The sequence below is a fragment of the Bos indicus x Bos taurus genome, chromosome 19 (genome assembly GCF_003369695.1).
Source record: "Bos indicus x Bos taurus breed Angus x Brahman F1 hybrid chromosome 19, Bos_hybrid_MaternalHap_v2.0, whole genome shotgun sequence".
In the NCBI taxonomy this organism is placed as follows: domain Eukaryota; kingdom Metazoa; phylum Chordata; class Mammalia; order Artiodactyla; family Bovidae; genus Bos; species Bos indicus x Bos taurus.
This window is the reverse complement of record NC_040094.1, coordinates 53,487,113-53,513,660: the sequence shown is the minus strand read 5'-3', so window position 1 is coordinate 53,513,660 and position 26,548 is coordinate 53,487,113. Positions and strand designations below refer to the sequence as shown.

Genomic DNA, 26,548 nt, shown 5'->3' with positions numbered 1-26,548 from the left:
AAATGAGCTTTGATATATTTTACTAAAATAAAAAGCTTTTACAAAATGCTCAGGCCAGTGGCTTCCCTCCCACGTTCCGCAGGATGGAGATGATAAGGGTGGGGAGGGCGACAGGAGCCCATCCACTTGAGAGAACACCCCTTTTCTGGGCTTTCCCAGGCAGAGCTTCTGCTCCCAGGTGGGCGGAGGCAGGGAAGGTCTGAAGCACTCCACGAGTGCTGTCTGTGCTACAGACTCATGTTCATCCAGGATTTACCCAGTGAATAGGGCAGTTTCATGCCTCAGCAGTGGCATCTTCATCCTGGGACCCTCTCAAAAAGAAGGGTAAGCTCTGCTCATACAGACCCCAGGATGAAACCCATCACTCAAGGAGCCTGCCAAGAATCAGCCATCTCACAGAAACCCAGCCCAGGGGTTGGGAGCCTGACTATGGGCAAAGTGAAGGAAGAAGAAAGCCCAAAGGTCCTTTAGAGGCTCCCTGTCCAGACCAGGATTGACAGATGCTGTCCCCACACTGAGTGTGGTCTGCACCCACCCACCACCCTCGTGGCATATGGAAACCCATCTCCTCTCAGGTGAGGGGCACAAGAATGTCTGTGGTTTCCAAAGAACCAAGAGGGTCTTAAGCCCCATGTCCCAACCCCTTTTTTCCCTGCAGGTCCCCAGACCATCCTCACGTGTCACAGGTTGGGGATACTGCAGCATCTTGGGTACCCCCCAGGAATTCATGTGCCGGGACGCGGCTCAGACTCAGGACAGCAGGCCCCCTACTGTAGGGGCAGGAAGGGCCTCACAGTTCGTTGTGGAGCGGCCGGCACTGGGGAGCCAGTTTCTCCTCCAGCACCCCATCTGGAGCACACACCCAAGGGTCATGGGTCTCCCACTGCCACTTGACCAGCTGGGTCTGAAGCAGTTCCAGAACCTGGGTGTAGCGGGGGTCGGCAGCCAGGTTGTGGGTCTCGTGGGGGTCCTGGTTCCTGTCATAGAGCTCCCAGCGCTCCCGGTAGTAGTACTGATGCAGGTCCTTATACCAGCCCGTGGGCTGGCCAGCTGTGGTGCGATTCAGCAGGTCCTGAAAGGTCGGCGAGATGTAGAAGTCCTGGTCGATGGGGAAGGGCATCTTGAAGTGGAGGTTGTGCACCAGGTGGAAGTTCTGGTGGTGCACGGAGCGCATGGGGTAGGACATGGTGACCTCATGGTAGCTCTGGCTGCCGAAGACTGTGGTCCAGAGGGGTTCTGCCTCCAGCACTGGGAGGAGGGACCGCCCAGTGAGCTGGACGGTCTTTGTGCCAAAGATGGCATAGCTAGGGTAGGGGATGGAGAACCAATCCAAGATGGTGGGCGTGAGATCTGGAAAGGAGATGGCATCTCAGCAGGGTGGGCCCTCCAGGGCACTAGGTCCAGCCCCCTGGAAAGGGTGAATCCAAACCACTCTGGAAGCTGGTGGGCCGCCTCACACATCAAATCACCAACAGGGGGAAGCTGCTATGATCAACCCATCGCTGCTGCATCACCCTCCAGGCTATGATGCCTTCAATATAACAGGAGGCCCCAATTTGGTGACACCCAGAATTCTAAAATCCGTGAGGAAGGCCCCTAGGGACCTATTCCTGCTCTGTGTTGCAGCCCTAACACTCCCTGACCTTGGAGCCAAAGGGAGATGTGAGTCCTGAGCCATGGGGGCCCAAGCATGTTACTGCCCTGACCCCTCAAAGTGGGTTCAAGGCGCATCAGAATCACCTGGAAACTTATCAGAAATGCAAATTCTTGGACATCATCCCAGACCTACTGAATCAGACTCTATGCAGTGGGATATTTGGATCCTAGCAAGTGCTCCAGGTGACTGATGCTCCCTAATGGTCCAGTGGAAAAATGACAGGCGTGAAGGCAGTGAGACCCAAATTAGAATCCAAGTTTGGTGCTTACAAGCTGTGTGACCTTGGGCTTCTTCGTTTACATCTCTGAGCCTCATTTTTGCAACTGCAGAATGGGGGTGACCACCCCTTTCTCACTGGAGTAGCAACCACATAAGGTAGTGGGTAAGGAGCAACATCTGGACATTGTGGTCCCACTGAATATTCACTTCCTCCCCCACCCCCCCCACCACCCGATCCCTGCTGTATGGGATGCAGAGTCTTACCTAAGAGGCTCACGTAGGCCTCACTGACCTGGCCCCAGCGTTTTGGATGCTCTGGAGACGATACCAGCATGGGCTCTGCAGTGCCTGGCCAGTACAGGTTGGTCCTGCCACTGGGGAAGGGGATCCCATTGTCGGACGTGAAGATGACCAGGGTGTCATTCAGGACACCTGCTCCACGCAGCTCCTGGAGCACGAGTCCAATCCCTGCAGGGTGTGGAGGGGAGAGCAGAGCTCAGACACAGACAGACGCGCAGTCATGGGAATGTGTGTGCACTCCTGCATTTCTTCATCAGACCCTGCACCATCGATTCCTTCAGTCACCCCTGCCTTCCTTCTCACCAGCCAGGCCTCCTGCCCAGCAGATCCTAAGTCAAGGATCTCGAGATGACATAATCCTAAAGTACCTAAGCAGTCCTTAAATCAAGTGATGAGTGTCTTTATATAAAGAGGAGGGACAAAGGCTAAAGAAAAGACACGGGAGGAAGACATATGATAACAGAGGCAGAGATCAGAGTGAAGCAGCCACAAGCCAAGGAACACTTGGGGCCATAGGACGCTGGAAGAGGCAAGAACTCTCCCTCAGAGGCCCCTAAGGAAACACAACCCCGCAACATTGTGACTTCTGGCTTATGGCCTAAGACGGGAGCCTGAGATGTGCCCTATCCCATCGCCTGGGCTCCCTGAACCCACCTTGGTCCATCCGGCCAATGGTGGTGTACTGAGCGGCCAGGTCAGCTCGGGCGGCTGGGGTGTCAGGGACGAAGTAAGGCACCTGGGATGGGGCAGGTGGGTGGGAAGTCAAGGTTAGAACAGACGGGTTGGGGAGGAGACAGAGTGGTCAGTCCTTAAATTGGGGTGGGAGATACAGGTGCCAGCCCTGCTCCCAGGGCCTGAAATCACCTTCCTTCCTGAATGGATTAATCCAGAAGAACCATGCTTCTGGGAACATCATCCATGTCTTTTCCCTTTTCTCTGCCATCCCATGGATGGGGACCTGGCTCCAATGAGTCAGAGAATCTCTTCTTACACACGTGGGGCCAGGGCTGCAAACCCACCAGAGGGGCACAGGTCCCCCGATTTACAAAGCGGAAGAAGAAAAGTAGTTCTTGAAAACGTGGAGAGGGACCCTCCTACCTGCACATCCTTCGGGTTGTAGGTCTGGGGGGTCCAGTCTGGAATCCGCCCCATGCCACTCTCCCCATTGCCAAACTTCTCACAGAATGCCCCATACTGTGGCTGGGAGTGCCCGCAGCGGTGGGGGTCATGGAAGGCAACGTAGAGGAAAAAAGGCCTGCAGGTGGAGGGATGGGCTTGAGCGTTGAGGTCAAGGTCAGATGGCTGACCATCACCCTACTTCTACCCTGGGGAGCCTCATCCTTCAGGAAGGAACACCCCTCAGCTTTGCCTACTCCCCTACAACTGATAACCTGTGATCTGTGCCACCTCAGGCTCGCCATGTCTCCTCTTCCTCTGACCAGATCAACTTGAGTATCTGGAATCTTCTCCCCCACCCACACCCCATCTGTCTGAGGACTCCAAGAATCCCAACCAAAGATTCTGGGAGCTGCATCTAGTATTAACTGCCCAGAGGTCTGGCTAGGTGAGGGCGGTAAGGGGGCGGGAGTCTCTGCACACCTGTCACCCCGCGTCTGCAGGAATTTCCGGACCAGCAGTTTAATTCTAGTGATGTTCCGCCCGACCTGGAGGACAGAGCCATTCTCCTCCGTGTATGCAAAGTCAAATGGATACACCATCTCCGGCCCCACGTGCTTCTTCCCAATGATGCCTGGAGCCAGAGAGATAGGCCTGTTCAGAGCCCCTTTGGTCTCCCATTCCCTTCTGCCCCCTGCTCTGCTCCCCAGACCCTGTGTCTTGCTATGGACTCCAGGAGGGCAGCAGAACCCTTGTTCTCACGTGCCCAAAGCCCAGTCAGGATCTCTGGGGCAGGATGGGAAGTTGCTCTCTTGCCCCTGGGGCCACACGAAGCCCCTCACCTGTGTGAATGCCAGCTCGGCCCAGCAGCAGTGGCAGGCTCTGCACCCGGTCGAAGGAGTTGAAGTGGTGGACATCCTGGTGCAGGCCGTACATTCCATTCTGATGCTGCAAGCAGAGATGCTGTGATGCAGGATGCCGCCTGGTCCTACCACCCCTGCCCTCCGTCCCTCCTGCAACACTCCCGCTCTCCCAGGCTCACCAACCTGGCCCTTCACAGGCCCCTGATTTAGCGTCCTCGGAGAGGTTTTCTCCGTCTTTCACTCCCCGCCGAACAGGCCCACAGGTCCTTCCCATGGGACTTTGGGACTTGTATTTCCCAGGAAATACAACAGACTGGGAGGATGTATAACAAAATTAGGAGTAGCCTTTATTTTCTTCTTTTTGCATATCTATACTTTCCGATTTTTCTATCAAGACCACATACTATTGAGTGAAAGCCATCCCAGCAAGCCGTTTTATAGCATGAAAGAAATTGTCATACATGTTACAAACTCACACTATAGAGACACAAGTAGGTAAATCCCTGTCCTTATTCCTGCAGCCTACTGTCCAGAGGTGAGCATGGCCTACAGCTGCCTGATTAACCTTTCAGGAAGCTTCTGTGTTCCGGTCACTGTCTCCTCTTTATGTAGGCCTTCTCCTCACTGGCTCAGGCTCTCAGAAAGAAACGCACAGACCACAGCTGTGCTCCCATAAAATAATGTTGTGAGGTAACACATTAAGAGTAAGTGCCCATGGACACCTGGTTCACAGCAGCATTATTCCAACAGCGAAAGGTGGAATCAACCCAAGTGTCCATTAACAGATGAATCGATAGACAAAATATGCTCTATCACACAATGGAACATTACTCAGCCTTGAAAAGTAGTGAGTTACTGACACGTGCCACTACTCAGGTGAAGCTCTGGGACATTATGCTGAGTGAAACCAGCCAGTCACAAAAAGGCAAATACTGCGTGATTCCACTTACGTGAGGTACCAAGAGTAACCAAATTCAGAGAGACAGAAAGTTGACTAGTGGTTGTGGCTGGTGGTGCAGTGGGAAGGAATTACTGTTTAATGGGGACAGAGTTTCAGTCTGGGGTGATAAAAACGTCCTGGATGGTGGTGATGGTTACACAACAATGTAAATGTACTTAATGCCACTGAGCTGTATCCTTAAAACAGTTAAAATAGTAAACTTTTACATTATATATATATGTGTGTGTGTGTAAATATATGTGTCGGCTCAATAAAAATAGAGTAAGTGCCTTAAATGGCAGCTTTTACTGTCACACAAGCTCCTGGGACAACATCATGACAACAATGAACACTGGGTTGAGCAAATACCTGCCAGGCATCTTACTATGAGCTTTACACATAGGGTGTTAACTTGGCCAATCCTACAGTAATCCCAGGAGTGAGCTATTATCATGACCCCATCTTACAGGCGAAGACACTGAGGCTCACAGGGGTAAGTGATTGCTCACAGTCACAGAGTGGTGGAGCAGGGCTGCACTTGGACTATTTGGCTGGGGGTGAGGGAGGGAAGGTGGACAATGCCCAGGGAGACAAGGGAAGTGTTCTCAGCAGCAGAGGCATTGGGGCACTCCCTCCTCCTGCCTCCCTGCCGCCCTCACCTGGGGCAGGCCAGTGAGGAGGCTGGCACGGCTGGGTGAGCAGCTGCTGACAGAGGTGAAGGCATTGCGGAAGACAAGACTCCGGCGGGCCAAGGCGTCCAGGTGAGGGGTAGAGATGGCGCTGTTGTTGTAGGCGCCACTCTCAAAGCCTCCGTCGTCCGCTGAGGAAGATGGAAAACAAAGGACATAGTGGGCTGGGCTCAGAAGGAGCAGCATAGGGGAGAAAGACCTGGGTCCTGTTGCAGTGGCCTGGGCCAGTGATGGCTAGGCGGTTATGATACCCGGGCAGGTGTGATACCTAGCAGGTGTGATTCCCAGGTGGCCATGATATTCAGCAGGCCTGTTACTTGAGTAAGAATGCCACCAGACATGTATGAAAAGTGGGTGAACATGTTAGGAGGCAGAGAGAAAACTCAGGTAACCCTGAGATCCAGGTAGGGATGCCCATGCAGTCCTGGGTTCTGAAGACATGCATGAGGATATGGATCAATGCGCAAGTTCTCTGCCCATGCCCCTAGGAGTGGGGGAGCTGAAGGGAGTCCCTCAGTGCAGGGCTGTTTGTGTTACAATTATCTGAAGGGCCTGCCCAAGACCACAATGTTAATCAGAAAGCGAGACCCTGGCAGACAGCCAGACCTCAAAAGCGGAAAGAATCGGGTTGTCTTGTGAGAGCTGGGCCCTGGTTACCCAAACAGGAAGTCTCGTGAACAGCAGGGCGCTAGAGGAACTTCGGGTTTCAGGGTGGTGGGGGCTAGTGGAGAAGGTGGGTAGGGGGCTGCTCTCCTCAGCCAGGAGGAGGAGAGCTGAGCTACAGCGCTCTGGGGTCTAAAAGAGGAAGGGCAAACAGGGGGTTATCACTGCTGGAGAGAAGATGAGAGCCCTAGGGCACCCTGGCTGGTCTTTGGGGCCTTGGGCACCAGCCCCTCTTCTGGCATCCACTCCGTAATCTCTGGAAAATCGCCCAGCCTCCCCTGCGGAGGCGGAGACCGCAGGGCTAGCCCGGGCTGCTCCGGGGTACAGGGTCAGAACCCGGGTCAGGAGAGGAGTGTGAATGCTGGTGCTGATACCTCCAGACCCTCCAGTGGGCAGGGCCGCCTCTGCCTGCCTCTCCAAGGAGCTGACCACAAAGAGTCTGGGGCCAGCAAATAAAGGAGACGGGGAAAGAATGGAAATGGGGGCTGCAGGGCACCGAGAGTTAGCACTGGCCGCTTCTGGGAGAGCCAACCGGCGGCGGTGGAGGGCAGTACCAGGGGTGCCAGCGGGTCAACACTTACCGAGGATCAGCAGCACGTTCCGGGGGCGCGCCCGGTGCACACAACAGAGACCCACGGAGATCAGCAGCACCCAGCAGCCCTGCCCAGAGCTTCGCATGGTGGCGGCTCCAGTCCGGCCCCCGCCCCGGCTCCCCGCCCCGCGGTCATGTGAGCACCAGAGCCGCCCCGCCCCACCCTCGGTCACGTGTACACCAGGCCCGCCCAGGACCCGCCCCCGCTCCCGCTCCCCCTCCCTCTCCGGTTTCTGCAGACCCGCTGCGGAGACGACGGGAAACCCGGAGCTGCGGAGACAACCGGAGACCCGGAGCTGTGGCGTCCGGTGAGTGAGCGGCGGACGGCGGCGGGTCCTGGGACCGGGACCGGGTTGAGCGAGCCACCCGGGTACCGGTCGGGATCGGTGGTGGGCGGCCGAATCGGGGGGCAACGTGGGGTCCGAGAGTGGGGGCGCCTCCCGCGGGGACCCCTCTCCCACCCACTTCATCCCCACCCACTTCATCCCCACCAGGTCCCCTACACCCTCCGTCTTGCTGGGGCTAGCAGACCACAGACGGTCAGCCGGCGTGGAATCCCCACGCCTTAGACCCCAGCGTCCGGGGCAAGAGGCTTTGGGGGTGGGGGGCAGGTTCTGTCCGTAACATCCTCGTGGGGACCGGGAGTAGGGGGTGGGCTGAGACGGGCTTTGCGCCAGGGGCGCCAGGACGGACTTTGCGCGCCAGGGGCGCCAGAGAATGCGCGACCCGAATTAGTGGGGGAGCCACTGACGTGCGTTCAGAACCTACTAGAATACCTAGGGCGCCTCTAAAGATGAAACGCCACAGGTGGGGGTTGGGGTGAGGCGCAGCCTTGGGATGGGAGCCCCCCCACCACAGCGCCGCAGTCTGCCGTAGTGGGTGGAGCCTTCCATGGTGCGCACTTGGAAAATCTCAGGACGCTCGCACGTCTAGTCACCCCTCCCACTCGCCGGACAGCTGTGGCTGTCACCGTGGACCTGCTTTTCTCTGCACTGCTCCCCGTTAAGTTTCCAGGGAGAGGGGGAAATAAAAAAGGAAATAAATTTTCCTGGGAAGCGAAACCTTGAGTCTCATTAGTATTTAGGCTTCTCATTGAGAAACCTTTTTTTTTTTCCCCCTTGGGCCAGAGTTGATGGCGGAAGAGAAGGCACCTAGGGTCTGGGCAGGTGGGGTTCAGGGAGAGCAGTCGGTGAGGAGTGGGCACTGCGCCTTCGACTGGGGGCTCCTCTACCTAAGATGTTGGTTTCCTGTCTCAGATCAGCAAGGTGTGGGGGAGATTTAACCCGTCTGGCTCCACCCCCCCTACGTGGGAGTAGACCAGTGGCGCATCTCTTGATGTCTCTGGGCAACCCCCTCCTCCCTTATTGCTGGGTTTTTCTGAAGCCCAGACACTGATTGCTGGTCTGTGTCCTACCCCCGCTCCAGACATGTCGCCTCCTATGTCTCCTATGAAGCCACCCAAGGGCTTTGCCCCTATGTCCTGCTGCTGGTCCACTGAGACCATGCAGAAGTGGCTGCCTTTCCTGGGCTGGCTGCCTGACTACACCTGGTACGCCCTGAAGATGGACTTCATTGCTGGGATCTCAGTCGGGCTCACAGTCATTCCCCAGGCGCTGGCCTACGCCGAGGTGGCTGGACTGCCTCCCCAGGTGAGATGGCTGCCCCTGCTACCCCCCACCTCCTTTCCCCTCAGCCTGACCCCACTCCAGACCTTAGTGCTCGTCCAGGAGCAAAGTAGAAGGCATAGTATCCCCTCCAGACAAGGGAGCACCCTGGGCTCCAGTCCGACAAAGCCTTATTTTATAACCTAGAGCATGTGATGGCCCTTGGGCAGACACGTGCCCCTGTAACCCCTCTTGTCACAGGCACCAAGCTAGTTCTGGATGGCCTGATGGGGCCAGCGAGATGACTCATCCTGGCTTTAAGAACCCTTTCTCAGGCTCACAGACTCAGACATAAGAACACTAGGCCCCAGGTGGGTGTGGGTAGAAAAGAGGCCCCTAATCACTGTAGGTCCACAACCTTGGATAACAGAGGGTAAGCAGTTTGCCCTGCTGTATACACTGCTGTGCCCAGAATACACAACAAACAACATAGATTCCTCTGCTCAGTCAGCTATGCCAGGGACCCTTGGGGGTGTGCCATGAGCCTCCTGGGTATTCATTGCTCTCTCTGCCCAACAGTACGGCCTCTACTCTGCCTTCATGGGGTGCTTCGTATATTTCTTTCTGGGTACCTCCCGAGATGTGACTCTGGGCCCCACGGCCATCATGTCCCTCCTGGTCTCCTTCTACACCTTCCACGAGCCTGCGTATGCTGTGCTGCTGGCCTTTCTGACCGGCTGCATCCAGTTAGGCATGGGGTTCCTGCGCTTAGGTAAGACTTTCAGGCTTTGCTGCCATGAGGGTGGGGGGCTACAGTTCTCCTCCTGGGGATTCGATGCCTTTAGCAGTTCCTTATTTGCATTTCAAGGGCTATCCCAGTGTGTGTGCATGTGTGTGTGTGTGTGTGTGTGTGTGTGTCTAAGGAAGGATGACTCTCAGCCCTTCCCTATTATGCTCAGCCAGGACACTTGGAGAAGTGCCCAGGGGCTCAGTCCATAGTCTCTCCTGTTCTCCAAACCAGCCCGAACAGGGCATGCCCTCCACTAGTCTTTAGCTCCAGTCCAACCCTCACCTCTCCCAGCCCATGTTGAGCCAGTAGGGCTGGAACCAGTGTGGTGTTCCCTCTTGGCTGTCCAGGGCTCCTGCTGGACTTCATCTCCTGTCCCGTCATTAAAGGTTTCACCTCGGCTGCTGCCATCATCATCGGCTTCGGGCAGATCAAGGTAGGCACACTAGTTGGCCCTGGGGCACCTACCGGCTAACAGGACTGAGGCCGTGTCCTGATATGTGTGGGCCTGTCAAACCTGCTCTTTGAGGGTCCAGAGCCTGTGGTGCTGACCTGAGTCTCCATTAATAAAACCATCCTTTGGGGGAGATCTTGAGTGATGGCCAAGTTCTACCACAGGTAAACCAGTACTGGGGAACCAGTAATGACAGCCCCCACACTTGTCAGAGTTTTCGTGCCTAAGTGCTTGGTTCACCTCACAGAGTTCTGCAGCCTCAAATATACACTAAGCCATCAGGTCTTCACAGATCACAAGCATACTGCCAAAATTTTGACAAGCAGATTGCTCCCCCAAGCTAATTTAGCTAGGTGATTTCATTTTTATGTCTCCCCACCCCCAACTTCTCATTCAGTGTTTGTCAAGTATCATGCTTCTTTATGTTTCCATTTAAACGTCTGTGGCAAGTATTGGAATCAGTAATCATTGGTCATCTGAGGATATCATTTGTTCTCCTTCCACTGGGTTCTGAGTGCCTGGAGGGCAGGGACTGTTTTGCTTCCACCGTGGTTGTCCCGAGCTGTGCTGAGCAGAATGAAACTGAGCTGAATCGTAGAGATTCAGGGCAACAGACACATGCACACACCAGGCTCTCCATGGTGTGATTCCCACAGTCGGGCTCCGCTTCAGTCTGGCCGGTGACAGTCTTCAAGGATGGAGGCCAAGCAAGAAAGTGAAAACACAAAGCCCCAGAGGGGTACATGTGAGAGAGACTAGGGTAGCTGACCCTTTTGGGTGTGGGACTGAATGCACCCTGCATTTAGTTCTCACAAGTCCTCTGGGAGGTAAGCTTATCATTATCTCCATTTACAGGGGAGGAAACAGCCTAGAACAATGTGGGTAAATTCAAAGAATAGATTATGTACACACATATGTCAGGGTAAGCTTGGCAAATGCTGTTTCGTGGGATGCTGTGTCCTTTATTCTGGAAACATTATCCTTCATTTTTAGTGTCAAGAATGCTCTTTTTTTCATAACACAGTGAGAGGGTATCTGCTTTACGCATTCCTATTCGACAACCCTAGGCCCTGTCTTCAAAACCTTCACTACATCATGACAGCCCTCTGAGAGCCTTTAGGCTGGATTGGGTGGGGTTCCTCTTGACCTGCCCAAACAGGAGTCCCCTGCCCAGGACAGAGACCCCTCTCTGTGTCCACCCTCCTCAGTGTCCTTCCTCTTCAATGGCTGTGTGCACAGCGGGTTTTGGGGTCCTTGGAGCCTGACCACCCTGGGAGTCTGGTCTCGACTGCCCCTTCTGATCCCAGCCAGATAAAGAACTAAAACACAGAGCGGCGCCCCTTCTCCATGACTAGGACTGCTGCTTTGATAGGGGCCCCGCGGCCCCACCCGCGCAGTTCAGCCTGCCTGCGCAGATTTTTACTTCCGGTAGGGGGCGGTTCCCGGAGGGCGGGCCTCCAAGTGACGGACGCGGTCTCGGGCCAATGGCGGCGGGGCCAATGCTGCGGAGGGCGGGCCGCTAGGTGATGGACGAGACCGCCGGCCTCAGGCAGCTGGGTCTGCGCGGGCGGGTCTGGGCCCCAGGACTCCCGACCCTGGACCCTTAACCAGGGCACTTTTTGAACCAGTTTCCTTGGCTTGAGGTCGCCCATGCTGATTTTCCTCGGACACGAAAATAATTTGCAAAGGCCTGAAACAACGTGAACATTGTAACATGCCCTCTGCGTCCCCTCTCCCTTGGGGAGGGATGACTTTCATCTGCCCGTGGGGGGCTTTGGAAATAGACTTAGATAAGCCCGGTAGAGCCAGCAAGTGTTTTCCCTCAGGAAGGGCGGTTATGGGTAGGGGACTCCAGCTTTAGAGCGGTATTACGATGCTGCAAGGGAGAGGCCTCAGGGTTTACGTCGCAGAAGGTTGTCTAACCACAATCTCTGTTTGAACAGAACCTGCTGGGACTGCAGCACATCCCCAGGCAGTTTTTCCTGCAAGTGTATTACACTTTCCACAACATCGGAGAGACCAGGTACTCGGTCGGCTGAGTTTTTACCGCCTGTATTAGTAAGCTCTTCCTTGTAGACCCCCTCCCAGTCCCCTCCCCATTTCCCCTCCCAGGTGGCATTTATTCCAGTCCTCTGGGGCCCTGCTGCTTAAACAGGGGCCCCATGAGCAGTACCGTTGGCATGACCTGGCAGCTGGTAAGATATACACACTCTGGCCTGCCCAGACCTGCTGAATTGGTCAGGTTGACAAGAGCCCCAGGTGATTGGCCAGCATATTGATTGAAGCTTGAGACGCTCTGCTCCAGTCAGTCCAGTGCGCTGGTCAGCGTGACCCCATGCGGGGCTTTCTCAGATGGTCGAAGTAAGAAGAGACCACGAAAGGGAAGGGCAGGCAGTCTGTCACTCAAAGAATTCATAGTTCAGCGAAGAGGAGGACGTAGGGCAGGGAGAGGCCGAGGCCAGCAGATATGCAGGTACCCAAGGGATGGATGGCAGGTAGAGGTGGTTCCCTCAGCAAGCACCTCCCTCAGGTGGAGCTGCGTCTCCCAGAGGGCCAGTGGGTTAAAGGAACAAATAGGAGATGCTCCTGGCCACAGGTCAGGACCCTTCCCTGACTGGAGAGGCAAGAGGAAGAAATGACCTGGAGGGAGCTGTAGGGGGAGCTACTTGGAGGGAGTAGGGGAGAAACCCTGTGACCCTCGTCGTCTTCCCGTCTGCTGCTGAGGTTCCCGGCCCATAGGATATACCTGGTGGGGGTCACAGCGGGCAGTGGAGATGGAGATGGACTGGTCAGAAGTGAGTCTTCTGGAACCAACGAGGCATTTGTAGTCCAGAGAGCTACAAACTGAAACTGTGAGAGGTAGTGCAACTACCACTGTGATCTGGCCCTCAACCCCTAGGTCCTGCATACCTAAAAAGTTTTGAATAAAGATTTGAAGTGGAATAGGGACACAGATTTCTTAGGAAAAAGAGCATTCGAGAGAGAAAACTTTCCAGCAGCCGAAGGCCGGTGCTGTCCGTGGGGTTGGCTGGTGACCGGTGTCCATCTGCAGGGTGGGCGATGCAGTGCTGGGGCTGGTCTGCATGGTGCTGCTGCTGGTGCTGAAGCTGATGCGGGACCACGTGCCTCCTGTCCATCCTGAGATGCCCACCGGAGTGCGGCTCAGCCATGGGCTGGTTTGGACTGCCACCACAGGTGAGGGAGCCTTCCAGCCGAGGGAGCACTTCCACAGCTGTCTTGAATAACCTGGGCTCACGTTGTAGTCACCCCAGGAACTGGAATCCCACCCCTTGAGATTCTCACGTCACTCACTAGGTGGTTCTGATATGCAGCCAGCCTGGAAACTGGTTTAGCAGCAGCAGTTCTCAGCCAGGAATGATTTTGTACATCATGCCCCTGCCCTCGACCTGTGGGACTTTTGCCAATGTCCAGAGACATATTTGGTTAGCCCTGTAGGGCAGAGCTGTTTCTGGCATGTGATGGGTGGAGACCAGGGACATCGCTAAACATCCTGCAGTGTACAGTCGCCCGTGGCAAAGAATGATCTGACCCAAAACAGCAGTGCGAAGGCTGAGAAACCCTGGCAGGTCTCTGGGGGAGAAAACTAGTTCCACTGAGACAAACTGGTCCCTCTGCAGCTGCAGAGGGTAAGGGCTTTCCTAATAGCTCAGTTGCTAAAGAATCCACCTGCAGTGCAGGAGACCCTGGTTTGATTCCTGGGTCAGGAAGATCTGCTGGAAAAGGGATAGGCTATCCACTGCAGTATTCTTGGGCTTCTCTTGTGGCTCAGCTGGAAAGAATCTGCCTGCAATGTGGGAGACCTGGGTAAGATCCCCTGGAGAAGGGAAAGGCTACCCACTCCAGTATTCTGGCCTGGAGAATTCCATGGACTGTATAGTCCATGGGGTCACAAAGAGTTAGACACGACTGCGTGATTTTCTCTTTTCACTTCAGAGGGTAAAGCTTTTGCTTTGGGCCTGGAATCAACCAGAGGATCTATAAAGAAAGGCTGAAATGAAAGGCTGCCAGATGAGAGTTAATGAGACCGTTGGCTGGTTGAAGGGCCATCTGTGGGTAGAGGGGGTGAGGGATGGGAGTGGGATGTTATTAGAAATCTCTCCACTGAGGTACCAGTAGGTGACACTGAGATAGAATGGCAAGTATAGCAAAGCAAGAAGTGCTGATATCTAGTGGGCCTTCCCAGAGCTGAAGGGAACAGAAATCACCCCACTTGGACCTACTCCTTGGCAGCCATGAAATCCAGACATGTGAGAAGAAGGGGTGGCTAGATTCTTAGCCCTTGAGTCACTTCCAGATTCTCCAGCTGGTTCTTGGTCCCTGGAGTCACTCACCAGACCCTGTTCTGCAGCCTGAAGACCATGGTTAAATGTTGAGCACTCCAGATGGTGGGGAGGGTGGAAGAGCACTGGGTTTATATTGAAAATTCCTGGGGACTTACCTGGTGATTCAGTGGAAACTGCAGGGCGCACAGGTTCAGTTCCTGATTCGGCAACTATGATTTTGCATGCTGCAAGGTGTGGCCAAAAAATAAAAAAAACCTCTCTGAGCTTCTAAGATACCTTTTTCTGTATTCCTCCAGCCATCTATAGGTAACTTAAAAAAAAAAAAGTTGTTTAAGAAAAAATAAAAACTCCTGGCTTCAAGTCCTAGCTTAGCCACTTGGCACTTGCATGAGTTGTTTTCAAAATTTTATGCACTTTAGTCATCTGTAAGATAATGAAAATAGGTTCTATTGTCTAGAAGTTTGACACTGAAAGTGTGGGCTCAGAGCAGCTTGGAAACTTGTTGGGAATGCAGACTCTCAGAAAGCACTTCACAAACATCACTTCTTTGGATTCTCATCACAGCCTTGAGGATAGGATATTATTTTCCCTGTTTTGCCAGTGAGGGAAGTAAGGCTCTGAAAGATGAAACAGACAAACCAGATAAGACTTCTCAAGGTCACGTAGGAAGGATGAGGCAGAGTGAGGACTTGCTCCCAGGTCACTTGCCCTTTTTCCTTATCAACTAATCTAGAAGTTCATTGGTTTTATTTATGTCACAGAAGTTTTGATTCTCTCTATTCTCTCAACATTGATCTCTCCATTGCTTTTGTGTAGTTCATTGATTCTACTCTGATATTATTTCCTTGCATTGGCTGATCTTAAGTATACCTTTCCTTTTCAAAATCTTAAGGCAGAAGCTGAGGTCTTTGAGTCCTGCCTTCTCTGATGCAGTGTTCAGGATAATAAATTTCCCTGTTCAGCACTGCAGCCCACAATTTTGATAGGTTATAGTTTCACTTTCATTTAGTTCTAAATGCTTTCTAATTTCCATTTTGACATCTCCTTTGAATTGTGGATTATTTAGGAGTGGATTATTTCATTTCTCCTTTGAACCAGGAGCCTTTTAGGAGTTAGTTTCCAAATATTTGGTGATTTTCTAATTAGTATTTTGCTACTGATTTCTAATATAACTCCATTATTGTCAGAGAACAAACTTTGTATGTACATACATATGTAGGAATAATTTTCTCTGGAGATGACCCTCCTTATCCTGCTAATGTCCTTCATTCTCACTGTCTATCCTAGCTCGCAACGCCCTGGTGGTCTCCTTTGCTGCCTTGGTCGCATACTCCTTCCAGGTGACCGGATACCAGCCTTTTGTTCTAACTGGGAAGACACCTGAGGGACTCCCCGATGCCCACATCCCCCCTTTCTCAGTGACCACTGCCAATGGGACAATCTCCTTCACCGAGATGGTACAGGTGGGTAGGGACAGAACCCAGCCAGTTTGGCCAAGGCTGCAGTGCCCCTGGCCCTGGTTCTATCTCCTGATGCATCAGCTTAGTGCTGGGCAGCTCTGACCTCAGCTCAGACTGCTGCATCCTCAGAAAGGTGCGTCTTTGGTACAGAGACAGGTGTGAATGACTTCCTGATTAGGCACAGCCTCAAGGGACATGGCGGGTTTTTTTTCCGCCTTGAGCCCAGGGGTGTTTCTGCCATCATGGATGCTGGCAGAGCAGGAATTTGTTGTGTTCTGCTCCGTGTCTTGCTCCTTGCAGTGTGAGCTCACAGCCCTGCTGCTAGAGTTATGTTTGCTTCCGTCAGACATGGACAAGCCAGTGCTTGCCTTATCAGGTCACTGCCTGGTCAGACCTGTTCTGTCCTTCCTCAGAGGGTCACTCACCACCCCTCTCTCCTCTCTCAGGGAATGGGGGCCGGGCTGGTCGTGGTACCCCTGATGGGTCTCCTGGAGAGCATCGCAGTGGCCAAATCCTTTGGTAAGATGCTCACCACCCACGCCCTCCCTGGCACCTCAACCCGGAGCTCAGCCTGCCTTGCTTGCCTGCTCTCCTGCTTGCTTTTATCTGCTCTGATTTTTAAAACTTTGAATTTTTATCCAAGTAACACATGTTTATGTTTTTTGAAAAAAATTAGTGGAAATGGATTGTCAATGGAAAATCTCTTCCAGTAGCTGGAAATATTTGACAGTCCACTCTCTGGACATAAAAGGTCCTGCATTGAGGCTTTGTCAGTTGAACTTTCTGTGTGTGGTATACACCCTTCCGCTGCCAGCTAATTTCAAGCTGAATGTGGAGTCTGAACATTCAGGTCTTGTGATGAGATATGAAATAGCCACTATCCATTGTATGCATACAGCTAAGTAATTTCATTGGTCATAATGAAAGTTAGTAAAGTACATTAAGAACGGACACATTTTAAGTATTATCTTTGTTTTTAATGTAATTGATTTAATTTAAAGTTTTCATTTAATTGGTAATAATGGCTGTATTTGATAACCTATTAGCAAAATTCCTAAAAATTTAACAAGGTACCCTTTCCAGGTGTCTGAACACAGCTGGTCTGTCCCCTCCTCACCCCCTCAGAGGCTGGGAAATGTTAATCTACTTACGTGTTTGCCGCTCAATACTGATTCCCTCTGCCTGAGCTGGGGCTGCCAAACCCTTCACGTGTCCCTGCGTCTGTCTTAGGTTCTTGGACTGTGCTCTGTGTTGTCCATGAGGATGACGTGCTCTTTCCGTTCTGTAACAGGGTTAAGTCTTTGTTTGGATCTAATTTGACTTTAAAGGTTAAAATTCAAATATATGACATGTTTGTTATTATGACTACCTAAACTGTGTTTACTGCTCAGCCCAGGTTGTGCCAGGATTCTGTTTCTTTCCCTGAAGTTCCAGCATCTGGATCCTTAGACCATTCCAAGGAGACTCTAAAGTAGTGTTCATTCTAAGGGGTTTTCCTTTGCAAACACCAACAATCGCTCAAGACCACACTACATTTCAGTTTGCAAGCTGTTCAGCTCACATCTTTCTTGTTTCGTTTTTATTTTTCTGATCCTTTTTTTTTTTTTTAATTTGGAGGGGCATATCTTGGAATCTGCATGTGGCAACTGTTACTCATCTTGTTTATTACTTAGAAAACTCCCTGTTTTCTTTTCAAGTCCGCTGACTTCTGTGCTCATTTGCAAAGCTTGTTGCACTTTTAAATCAAGGCTTAGTAAACCACGGCTGGCTGCCCATCACCTAAGAATCGCTTTTGCATTTTAAATGTTTGAAAAAAAATCTAAAGAAGATTAGGATTTGGGGACACATGAAAAGTGTATGAAATTCCTATTTGAGTTCACAAATAAGGTTTTACTTTAAGGTGGTCTCGCTCAGTTGTTCATGGTGTGTGGGTACTTTGTGTTACAGTGGGGAGCTGAGCAGCGTGACAGAGGGTGTGACCCTCAAAACCTAAAGCATTAAAAAATTCTTTTGATTAAAAAAAAAAGAAAAGAAAACATAAAGTATTGAGGACTTCCCTGGTGGTCCAGTGGTTAAAAGTCTGCCTTGCAATATAGGGCACATGAGTTCGATCCCTGGGTGGGGAACTAAGATCCCACATGCCACAGGGCAACTAAACCCACACTCTGCAACTAGAGATTCTGTGCGCTGCAACAGAAGATCCCATGTGCCACAACTAAGACCTGATGTTGCCAAATAAGTAAATATTAAAACAGAACTAAAGTATTGACGGTCTGGCACTTTACAGAAAGTTTGCCAACTGCTGTCTTAAGATTGATGCTCCTCCATGGTTTCCCCCTAAATCTTCTGTTCATCTCTCTAGGCCTCATCTGAGACTCTCTAGTCATCGTAACCTGTAACCAGAGAGCTTTTAGTTAAAACATCCTTCCCTTATAAAAGCAATATTTGTTGCACAAAATATTGGCAGTTCAGAAATGGATAAAGAAAAGATGAATCACTTATAATCTCCCTCACTACCCCAATTAACTGCTGGTAACATTTCACTCTATGTCTTTCTACTCTTTGTTGTTTTTTTTGTAAACACAGAGACACATATACCTTTGCATATATGGATATATTTTATCTGTGTTTATATTTATGAAACATAGTGCTGTAAGGAGAAACTGGTATCCTGTTTTACCGTTTCACAAACATTTTCCCGGTGATATATATCTAGTAACAATGTTTTGTCCATTCTCTTTAGCGTCTCAAAATAATTACCGAATTAACTCCAACCAGGAGCTGCTGGCCCTCGGTAAGACTCAGCAGCGGGCGCTCTCGGGGTGTGGGTGGTGGTGGGGCTGACACGCCGGGTGCACAGCTGGCCCGGGGGACCTTGCACCCATCTCAGGTGGTTCAGTTTAATCGCTAGGAGTAGGGTTCCGACATCTGGTGTCCAGTCTGACTGAGACTCGTTGAGCACCTGCTGTGTACCTGACCCTGAGGGCTGTGGCCTGTTCTGGGTCGAGAAACACCTGGAATGTTCCTCTTGGGCTGGGGGTAGGGGCTTTCCAGGGCGAGGATCAGATGGCTGAGGAATGTGGCCAGGTAAGATCTCAGGTAAGCCTGCTGATCCTACAGGATCTTGGCTGCCTTTGCTCCACCCTGTGGATGAGTTAGAACTCAAGTTGGCCCCAGCCTTCCTGACTGTGGAGGGCTGTATCTTGAGTGTCATCTGCGCTATCTTGAGAGCAGGCCTTGAACCTATAGACTTGCTGTGGGTTTTGCGGAACCAAGGAGACTGGTCATCTTTGTGAAGGCCGCTGACTGAGGGGGCTGCTGACAATCCAGTGGTGATGAATGTGGGCTGATTAACTCCATTCTGAGTTCCCAGCCAGGCTCCAGGCACGGGTGTGTCCAGTACAGGTTAATCCAAGGCTTCATTCTGGCTGGTCATCTCATGAAAAGAGTGTGGCTTTGAAGGAACTCAGACCATGAGGGACCCAGCAGGACTGGGCACTTTGGGCCTGTGCACACTTGCCTTATTCAGCCACCGCCCCACTTCTGGGCAGTGGGGTTCCTTGTTCTGTTATACACAGGAAAAGGCATATCTAACTCACACAGGCAAGGCCAGGGTCAGAATTGCTTCATAGCTGGAGTCAACCTCAGCACACTGGCAGAGATCGTGGTTTGTTTTGTCCTTGCTAGAGGGAGGGATAACCCGATACAGGGTGCCCCCCTGGGTAGAGCCTCTCACCTCCTGTCTTCCGTTTCTGTTTGGTTTCTGTGTCCTTCCTTTACATCTCCTTTTCCTCTGTGTTTCGTGGTCCTTCCCCTGCATGAACCTTTTCCTTCTGTTTTCTCCCTAGGCTTCACCAACATTCTGGGCTCCCTCTTCTCCTCCTACCCGGTCACAGGCAGCTTTGGACGGTGAGTGACCACATGCTCCCTCTCTGTGTCTCCAGGGAGGTCCCAGCCTGGGACAAAAGGTCTTCTTCCGACTTGAAGAACCGGGTCCCCTGTGGGGTCCTTCCCATGTCCTGAGGCCGTTTTCATGGTTCTCCCTATCCGTCTTCTCCCCATTGGTCAGCTCTGACTGTTCACACAGACGCGGGACGGGGGGCTCCATCTGCTTCCCACCTCTTTGGCTGCTTTTCTTTTACAACAGTACACAGTGTTGTGGGCTGCCCAGGTGATAGCTAGGAGTAGAGAACCTGCCTGCCAGTGCAGGAGATGTAAGAGACATGGCTTCCATCCTGGGTCTGGAGATCTCCTGAAGGAGGGCGTGGCAGCCCACTGCAGTATTTCTTGTCTGGAGAATCCCATGGACAGAGAAGCCGGTGGGCTATAGTCCATAGGGTCGCAAAGGGTCGGCACAACTGAAGTGACTGAGCATGCTCATGCCCATGCATGGAAATGCTCCTGGCATCTTGTTGCTTGAGTTAATTCCTGAAAGATAGTGGGGGCGGGAAAGACTGCAGCTCTGCCTGAAGAAGGGGCAGACTGTCAGGTGGGGTCACCATATGGACCCCCGAAAAGCAGGAGGGCAGGGTGGGAGGGAGGCCCATGGCTGGAAAGAGAAGAGGAGGCATCAGTGCCCAGCCCTCAGGCCAAGTCCTAGAACCCAACCCAACCCTATCTGAGCACTAAACCTTCCTGATACCCCAGACCACCATGTTGAGGGGGCATAGGGCACGTGGCCCGGCCTCCCACATCTCATTCTCTCTGTCTGTAGAGTCATGACAGCCCTGTCTGTCTCAGAAAATTATTTAGGGAGTTTAAAGAAAATCTCTGGTCACTTGGTAGGTGCTATACTAGCATTCGTGAAGTAAAACCTCTAACCAATTTTCAAGTTAACTTTTTACATGTGCTTGTTGGCATAACTGGGTTGCGAACCTGTTTAGTTAAGGTCATATTTTGTGTCCCCTGATATCGAGCACAATTACAGCGTCGGACATTTGGATTTGCAACCAGTCCTCTCTCAGACATGCCCATCTGTTGTTTGGGGTTGAGAAGGCCCAGGAGTCTCCCTTGGTGAGAGGACCCAGTGCACCAGTGTCTTAAGTCTCTCCACTAGGTGGCAGTGTTGCTGAGGGCTCCCGTTTCCCCCACCCCGACCCCTCCCGCCACGGGAGCCCCCATTCCTGGAGACCAGCCATAGCTGTGTGGACCTCAGCTGCTCTCCTGGTCCAACTGACAGCCACTGATGGGTTTCTCTCACCTTCCAGGACGGCTGTGAATGCCCAGTCGGGAGTGTGCACCCCAGCGGGGGGCCTGATGACGGGTGAGCACCCCTCGAGCACACACACTGTGTTCTCCTGTGTCCACGGCAGTGAGATGGGAGGAAAGGAGAGGAAGGAACCCGGGGCGTGGGTGCTGTTGGCTCTGGCGCCCAGCTCTGTGCCCCTAGACGGGCTCCTTGCTGGGTGGGAGTCGGGGCGGCAGGGCCACAAGGTCACGGCGCCCCCACACGCCCACAGGAGCCCTGGTGCTGCTGTCGCTGGACTACCTGACCTCGCTCTTCTACTATATCCCCAAGTCTGCCCTGGCTGCCGTCATTATCATGGCTGTGGTCCCCCTGTTCGACACCAAGATCGTGAAGACGCTCTGGCGAGTGAAGAGTATGTGTCTCCTGTCTGTCGGCCCTGAGGTTTATCAATGATCCTGCCCCTGCTGTCAGCCACTGCCCGCACCAGCCCAGTTGGGGCAAGGCGGGGGCTTCGGGGTGACCAGCAGGGCCCACGTCACAGCCTCCCTTCTCCACCGTCAATGGAGCTCCAGGTCCCCTGAACCTGCAGTTAATTTACTATAACAAGTTTTTACTCTGTTTTGTTTCTCAAAGGAGTTGAGGGATTTACGTGACTTCTGCATCCCTTTATCCTTGGTCGCCTGAGAAGTGCCCACTGTGGCCTCGTTCCAGGGGCCGGGGGCCAGGTCAGCCAGACAGGGAGGGACTTCCTGCCTCTGACACCCTTGAGCTGACATGGCCTGTCAGCAGCATCAGTCCCCAAGTCCTTGCAGGGAGAGGTGGACCCTTGGGGGCTGCTTGGGGTCCAAGACACCTTTACTTGTTACATGAAAGCCATACCTGAGGCGTCCTCATAGGAGGGCTCAGGTAGCTAGGAGCTGAGCTCGCCGAGGAGGATCCCCCTCTCAGCTGGACCCCCTTTCCCAGGGCTGGACCTGTTGCCCCTCTGCGTGACGTTCCTGCTCTGCTTCTGGGAAGTCCAGTATGGCATCCTGGCAGGCACCCTGGTTTCTGTGCTGATTCTCCTGCACTCCGTGGCCAGACCCAAAATACAGGTAGCCCATCTGCCTCCCTGAGGGGGGCCCACCGGCCTCAGGGGGCCCAGTGGGGTGAAGTATGCCATGGGGTGGACCCCTTGATCCCACTGTCTTACACTTTGGCTCTCTGTGTGATTGTGGCCCGAGGCACTGCTGAGTAACCTTTCACCTGGTGGATGGTGTGACCCTCCTGCATTAACCGCACGCTGTTCTCCTGTGGTGCATGGGGCCATGGGTGGGGGCTCCCGCCAGCTCTGCACTCTGCATCCCCCCTAAGCCTGGCAGAGCTGCCCTGTTGAATTGGCCTCCGGGGCTCACTGCCTTTCCCCTGCTGTCTCCAGGTGTCAGAGGGTCCAATGCTAGTCCTGCAGCCGGCGAGTGGCCTGCACTTCCCTGCAATCGAGACCCTCCGAGAGGCATTGCTGAGCCGGGCTCTGGAAAGTACGTGGCCACGTGGGCTGTGGTCATCCCCAGCTCCCCACCACCTTCTCTGCACCCAGCCTGGCTCCTGCTGAACCCCAGATCCTGCCCTCGACTGTCAGGAAGGAGCTCGCCTGCCCTTGGGTCCAGGGGGTCTCGGGCATTTCAGAGTTGTGTCCAGTGAAACCCCCACCCCCGCCGTCTGCATGCACTAAGGGTGGCAGGTCCCCACCATGTGTCCCTAAGGGCACACTGCTTCTGGGAGTTGATATTTAGGGGAGAAAGGGGCTTGTTTGTCTGCCGTGTGAAGGAAACAGTTGCTGCTGTCCCCAAACAGCTAATGGCTCGGGTCCTTGTCCTTTCCCATTCACACTGGGGACGTGCTCCTGATGGCCTCGCATGGCCTCAGGCCCCTGGCCAGGGCCTCCTGTGGTGGCCTGCACCCGGTGTGACCTCTCTTCTCCCCCCAGCATCCCCGCCGCGCTCCGTGGCCCTGGACTGCACCCACATCTGCAGCATCGACTACACGGTGGTGCTGGGGCTTGGGGAGCTCCTGGAGGACTTCCACAAGCGGGGTGCCACCCTTGCCCTCATTGGCCTGCAGGTGGGTATTGGCACCTGCTCTGGAAGTAGCCTAGTGAGGGCTGTGTTGTCACCTTCCCCGTGTCAGGATGAGGCTACTGAGGCCCAAAGAAGCTGAGTGACTTGCCCAGCGACACACAGTGAGGAAGGTAGCCGGGCTCCTGTCTTGTGGCCTCAGGCTGCAGAGCTCTGCTCGCTTCCGTTATAACCTGTGCTTGCAGAGCACTCGTCTCGTTGTCCCCCAGAGAGTATTCCCTTAAGACAGGTTCCTCTCGCGGAGCTGTGAGGCAGCCCACGGCGTGGCGTGCTGGGGTGGCAGCGCTCCCGCCTGGAGTCAGTGCTCATCTGCCCCGCAGGTCCCTGTCCTCCGTGTCCTGCTGTCTGCTGACCTGAAGGGAGTTCTGTACTTCTGCACCCTGGAAGAAGCAGGTGAGTGCGGCCAGTCAGCACAGAGCCGCAGCAGCTCAGCTGCCCACGCCTTGGGGGCCAGGACAGCAGGACTGCAACCCTGGGAGACAGGAGGGTCAGGGCTTGAGTCTGAGAGTGGGGCACACTCTGATGAGAGTGAGACAGTGGGCAGGTTGTCAGGGGCCCTTTCTGCTCTGGGGTTTTATCTTTTAGGATTGTATGTGAGGCATAGTTCACAAACAGTGAAATGCACAGATGCTAAGTATGAGTTTGAGTCCTGATAGATGAATGCAGTGGTTGTCCAGTTAGGGTGGAGATCATCTCCATTATTCCAGAAATTTCCCTTATTCTCCTGACTTCCACTGGGAGTAAGTGCTGCTCTGATTTCTTCTATCATCAGTCAGCATAGCCTGTCCTAGAACTTCGTGTAGTGGGATTCTGTGTCTGGCTTCCTTAGCTCAACCTGGTATATGTGAGATTCATCCATGTTGCTGCTAGAAGCAGCTAGAAGCTGATCTGCAGGAGCTGGATAAGCAGGTTGGGCCCAGCCATGCCAAGGAACCCGCTCGGCAATAAGGAGGGTTATCATGGCACCGAGAGTGGTGAGGATGATGATGGAGACTTAGGTGAAACCAGCCCAGGGCTGGGGGCACCAGCCCAGGGACCTTAACTCTCTGCATTCAAGGTCCCCCAAAATGCCAGCCTTTAATCCCATTCCCTGAACTGACCCATCCTCACTCTGCTTTTTTAGTGTTTGAAAACCTTGTGTTTTCTGCAGAGAAATACCTGAAGCAAGAACCAGGGACCCAGCCCTACAATGGCAGCGAAGACTCTGTTCCGGAACACAAGATTGCCCTGCTGAAGGCCTGAGTGGGCTGCCAAGGGGCGCCCGACATCAGAGGGTCTCCCGGAAGGTTCTTGTCACTGTGATGCCAGATGCCGCCTTCCACATGGATCTGAGAAACCTGAGCAGGTGACCTGGAGGAGGGGGAGGGCAATGGTGTGGAGTCCACAGGTGGGACTCACCCCTTCCTCTGAGGTGACCGAAAAGGTACCTCCCTGCTCTTCCCTGTATAAGAACTCTTTTTAAAAGAGTGGTTAGGAGAGAGCCTTCTAGAATGGCAGACCAGGTGAGAAAGGAAAGGGCGGGGATTTCAGCATGATCTAGGAGAGGAGCCCTCTTCTCGCCCCAGCGCTTTCCTGGATTTTGGGGGAAACAGGAAGGGTGGGCATCTCTCAGGTTGGTTCCCTTCTTGATGGCGGCGGCAGTGCTGTTGTTGAGAGGAAAACCAAGGTTTGCCAAAAGACTTAAAAGTGTCTATGAAAAGTAACTTTGTTGTGTTTTTTAAATTTAAAAAACTGATAGCTTTGGTGTTTTTGTAAAATCCATACATGCTTATTGTAAAAACTACTGGAAATCTTCCCCTCCCCCATCCACTTTGGCGATAGCTCCTGACCTCTGACCTCCACCGTACATGTACATGTGTGTACTTAGCATGTGGGTGTGTGTTTACAGTCATGTAAATGGGATCATTTCATCCGTGGTGCTCTGTGACCCACAGTTTCATGCGGTCATTGCTGTGAATTACTCGTTGTGATAATAAATAGAGAAGACATGATGATCAATGGCTCCATGGTATCTTATTCCATAGATGCGTCGTAATTTACTTAGCAAACCCTCTAGACACGGACTTGCCTGTTTGGAATTTGACTTCCGTCATTTTTAGCAGTAAATCGCAGCTGAAGGAGGTTATGCCCCTGGATTTCGTTTGAGAAAGAACTCACAGTGCGATGGCCCTGGATGGGCGCCCTAGAGCCACCAGTGTTCTGCCCAGGCCATCGTGGCCAGTGTCTGAGCAGAGTGAGGGTCCAGGCCTGCTCATAGTACACAAGTATTTTCAGATTCCTTGTCCTCCATCTTCTGGTGTTTCTCCTTCTAGGCCCCTGACCCCAGCTAAATGGTTGACCCCCAGCCACACATCACCTTTCCTTAGCTTAGGCAGTTTATCTTTTTCTACAAGGCCAGCTGTCTTAAAAAAAACCAACAAAATTTTTATTTTGTATTGGGGTATAGTCGATTAACAAACAATGTGATAGTTTCGGGTAAACAGCGAAAGGACTCAGCCATGCATATACATGTATCTGTTCTCCCCCAACCTCTCCCATCTAGGGTAAGGCAAGCGTGTCTTGAAGCTGCCCACTGGACCACATTTGCCCAGAGCTGGGATGGAGGTGTGGTCCCTTTTGGGCCTGTTCCCACATACTGAGCCCACGCATTCTGGAACCCAGAGATCATCCAATTCACAGGGCTGGGCAAATTGATACACTTGGGTGGGAACAATTTCATTAGAAACTCTCACCGTCTGTGACTCAGCAGCTCCAATTCTCAGAAGCCACTCTAGCGAAACATGAGCCCATCTCCCAGGAAGCAGGCCAAGGATTTTTATCACAACCTCATTAGCAATTTTGGAAAATGAAAGCAACCTAAGTATCTTGACCACGGAACATGAAAACTGTGGAAGGTCACATGGCAGTTAAAGGAACGAGGTAGTGTGGATACTAACAGATTTTTGAGTGGAAAAAGCAAGTTGCAGAGTGATACCCATCTTGAGATAACCATTTGTGTGAGTACAGTCTAAACAATTCTATGATACATGTATGAGACTTTGTAAAGTCCTGGAAGGATAAAGATCAAGCTCATGGCAGTGTTTCCTCCTTGGGTAGATAAGAAACAATATTTGTATGGTTTAATGTTTCAGAGAACATTGCATTGACATATGGAAAATTATAGGGCTTCCCTGGTGGCTCAGACAGTAAAGAATCTGCCTGCAGTATAGGAGACCCGGGTTCAATCCCTGGGTTGGGACGATCCCCTGGAGTAGGAAATGGCAACCCACTCCAGTATTCTTGCCAGGAGAATCCCCACAGACAGAGGATCCTGGCGGGCTATAGTCCATGGGGTCGCAGAGTCAGATGCAACTGAACAACTAAGCACATTGAAAATTATAATAAAAATGAATTTTAGAAGAGAGGTATGGAGAGGATTTGATGTCAGAAGATGCAGGGCTGGGTTTCATCATCCCAGCTCATCAGCTAGATAAGTTCTCTGAGCCATGTGACTGTTCTGATGACACAGTTGATTAAGCCCTTCCTTACTGTTGACAGGATTCCCTAGTGGCTCAAATGGTAAAGAGTCTGCCTGCAATGCAGGAGACCCGGGTTCGAT

General features: G+C 52.7%; 2 protein-coding genes across 7 annotated transcripts; one reads left to right on the top strand and one right to left on the bottom strand.

The window, feature by feature from the left end:
- Positions 1-3: 3 nt before the first annotated feature.
- SGSH (N-sulfoglucosamine sulfohydrolase) lies at positions 4-7,189 on the bottom strand. Of its 6 annotated transcripts, none has more exons than XM_027518104.1 (8): positions 7,029-7,189; positions 5,755-5,915; positions 4,135-4,240; positions 3,776-3,926; positions 3,275-3,431; positions 2,831-2,912; positions 2,141-2,344; positions 4-1,350 (listed from the first exon to the last, which is right to left on the bottom strand). In XM_027518104.1, the coding sequence occupies exons 1-8, from the start codon at positions 7,123-7,125 to the stop codon at positions 791-793; spliced, it is 1,518 nt and encodes a 505-aa protein (XP_027373905.1). In that variant the 5' UTR covers positions 7,126-7,189; the 3' UTR covers positions 4-790. The 6 variants fall into 6 exon arrangements, with proteins under 6 accessions (XP_027373905.1, XP_027373909.1, XP_027373906.1 ...); XM_027518108.1 differs by having other exon boundaries at positions 4-1,072; positions 7,029-7,165; XM_027518109.1 differs by having other exon boundaries at positions 1,109-1,408; positions 7,029-7,165.
- A 66-nt stretch (positions 7,190-7,255) lies between these two features.
- On the top strand, positions 7,256-24,944 carry SLC26A11 (solute carrier family 26 member 11). Its single transcript, XM_027518101.1, has 17 exons — positions 7,256-7,347; positions 8,465-8,688; positions 9,223-9,415; positions 9,781-9,866; positions 11,828-11,907; positions 12,937-13,079; positions 15,476-15,651; positions 16,095-16,167; positions 18,392-18,442; positions 19,497-19,557; positions 20,856-20,911; positions 21,108-21,248; positions 21,803-21,930; positions 22,254-22,353; positions 22,803-22,936; positions 23,271-23,343; positions 24,101-24,944. The coding sequence occupies exons 2-17, from the start codon at positions 8,467-8,469 to the stop codon at positions 24,190-24,192; spliced, it is 1,809 nt and encodes a 602-aa protein (XP_027373902.1). The 5' UTR covers positions 7,256-7,347; positions 8,465-8,466; the 3' UTR covers positions 24,193-24,944.
- Positions 24,945-26,548: the final 1,604 nt, after the last annotated feature.

Excerpts from the sequence above, each read along its gene's own strand:
- SLC26A11 (XM_027518101.1), top strand. The coding sequence starts at position 8,467 with ATGTCGCCTCCTATGTCTCCTATGAAGCCACCCAAGGGCTTTGCCCCT. Across the intron at positions 15,652-16,094 it reads CCTTCACCGAGATGGTACAG|GGAATGGGGGCCGGGCTGGT; the intron begins GTGGGTAGGGAC and ends CTCCTCTCTCAG. Across the intron at positions 22,937-23,270 it reads TTGCCCTCATTGGCCTGCAG|GTCCCTGTCCTCCGTGTCCT; the intron begins GTGGGTATTGGC and ends TCTGCCCCGCAG.
- SGSH (XM_027518104.1), bottom strand. The coding sequence starts at position 7,125 with ATGCGAAGCTCTGGGCAGGGCTGCTGGGTGCTGCTGATCTCCGTGGGT. Across the intron at positions 2,345-2,830 it reads CATTGGCCGGATGGACCAAG|GGATTGGACTCGTGCTCCAG; the intron begins GTGGGTTCAGGG and ends CACACCCTGCAG. Across the intron at positions 1,351-2,140 it reads GGCCTACGTGAGCCTCTTAG|ATCTCACGCCCACCATCTTG; the intron begins GTAAGACTCTGC and ends TCTCCTTTCCAG.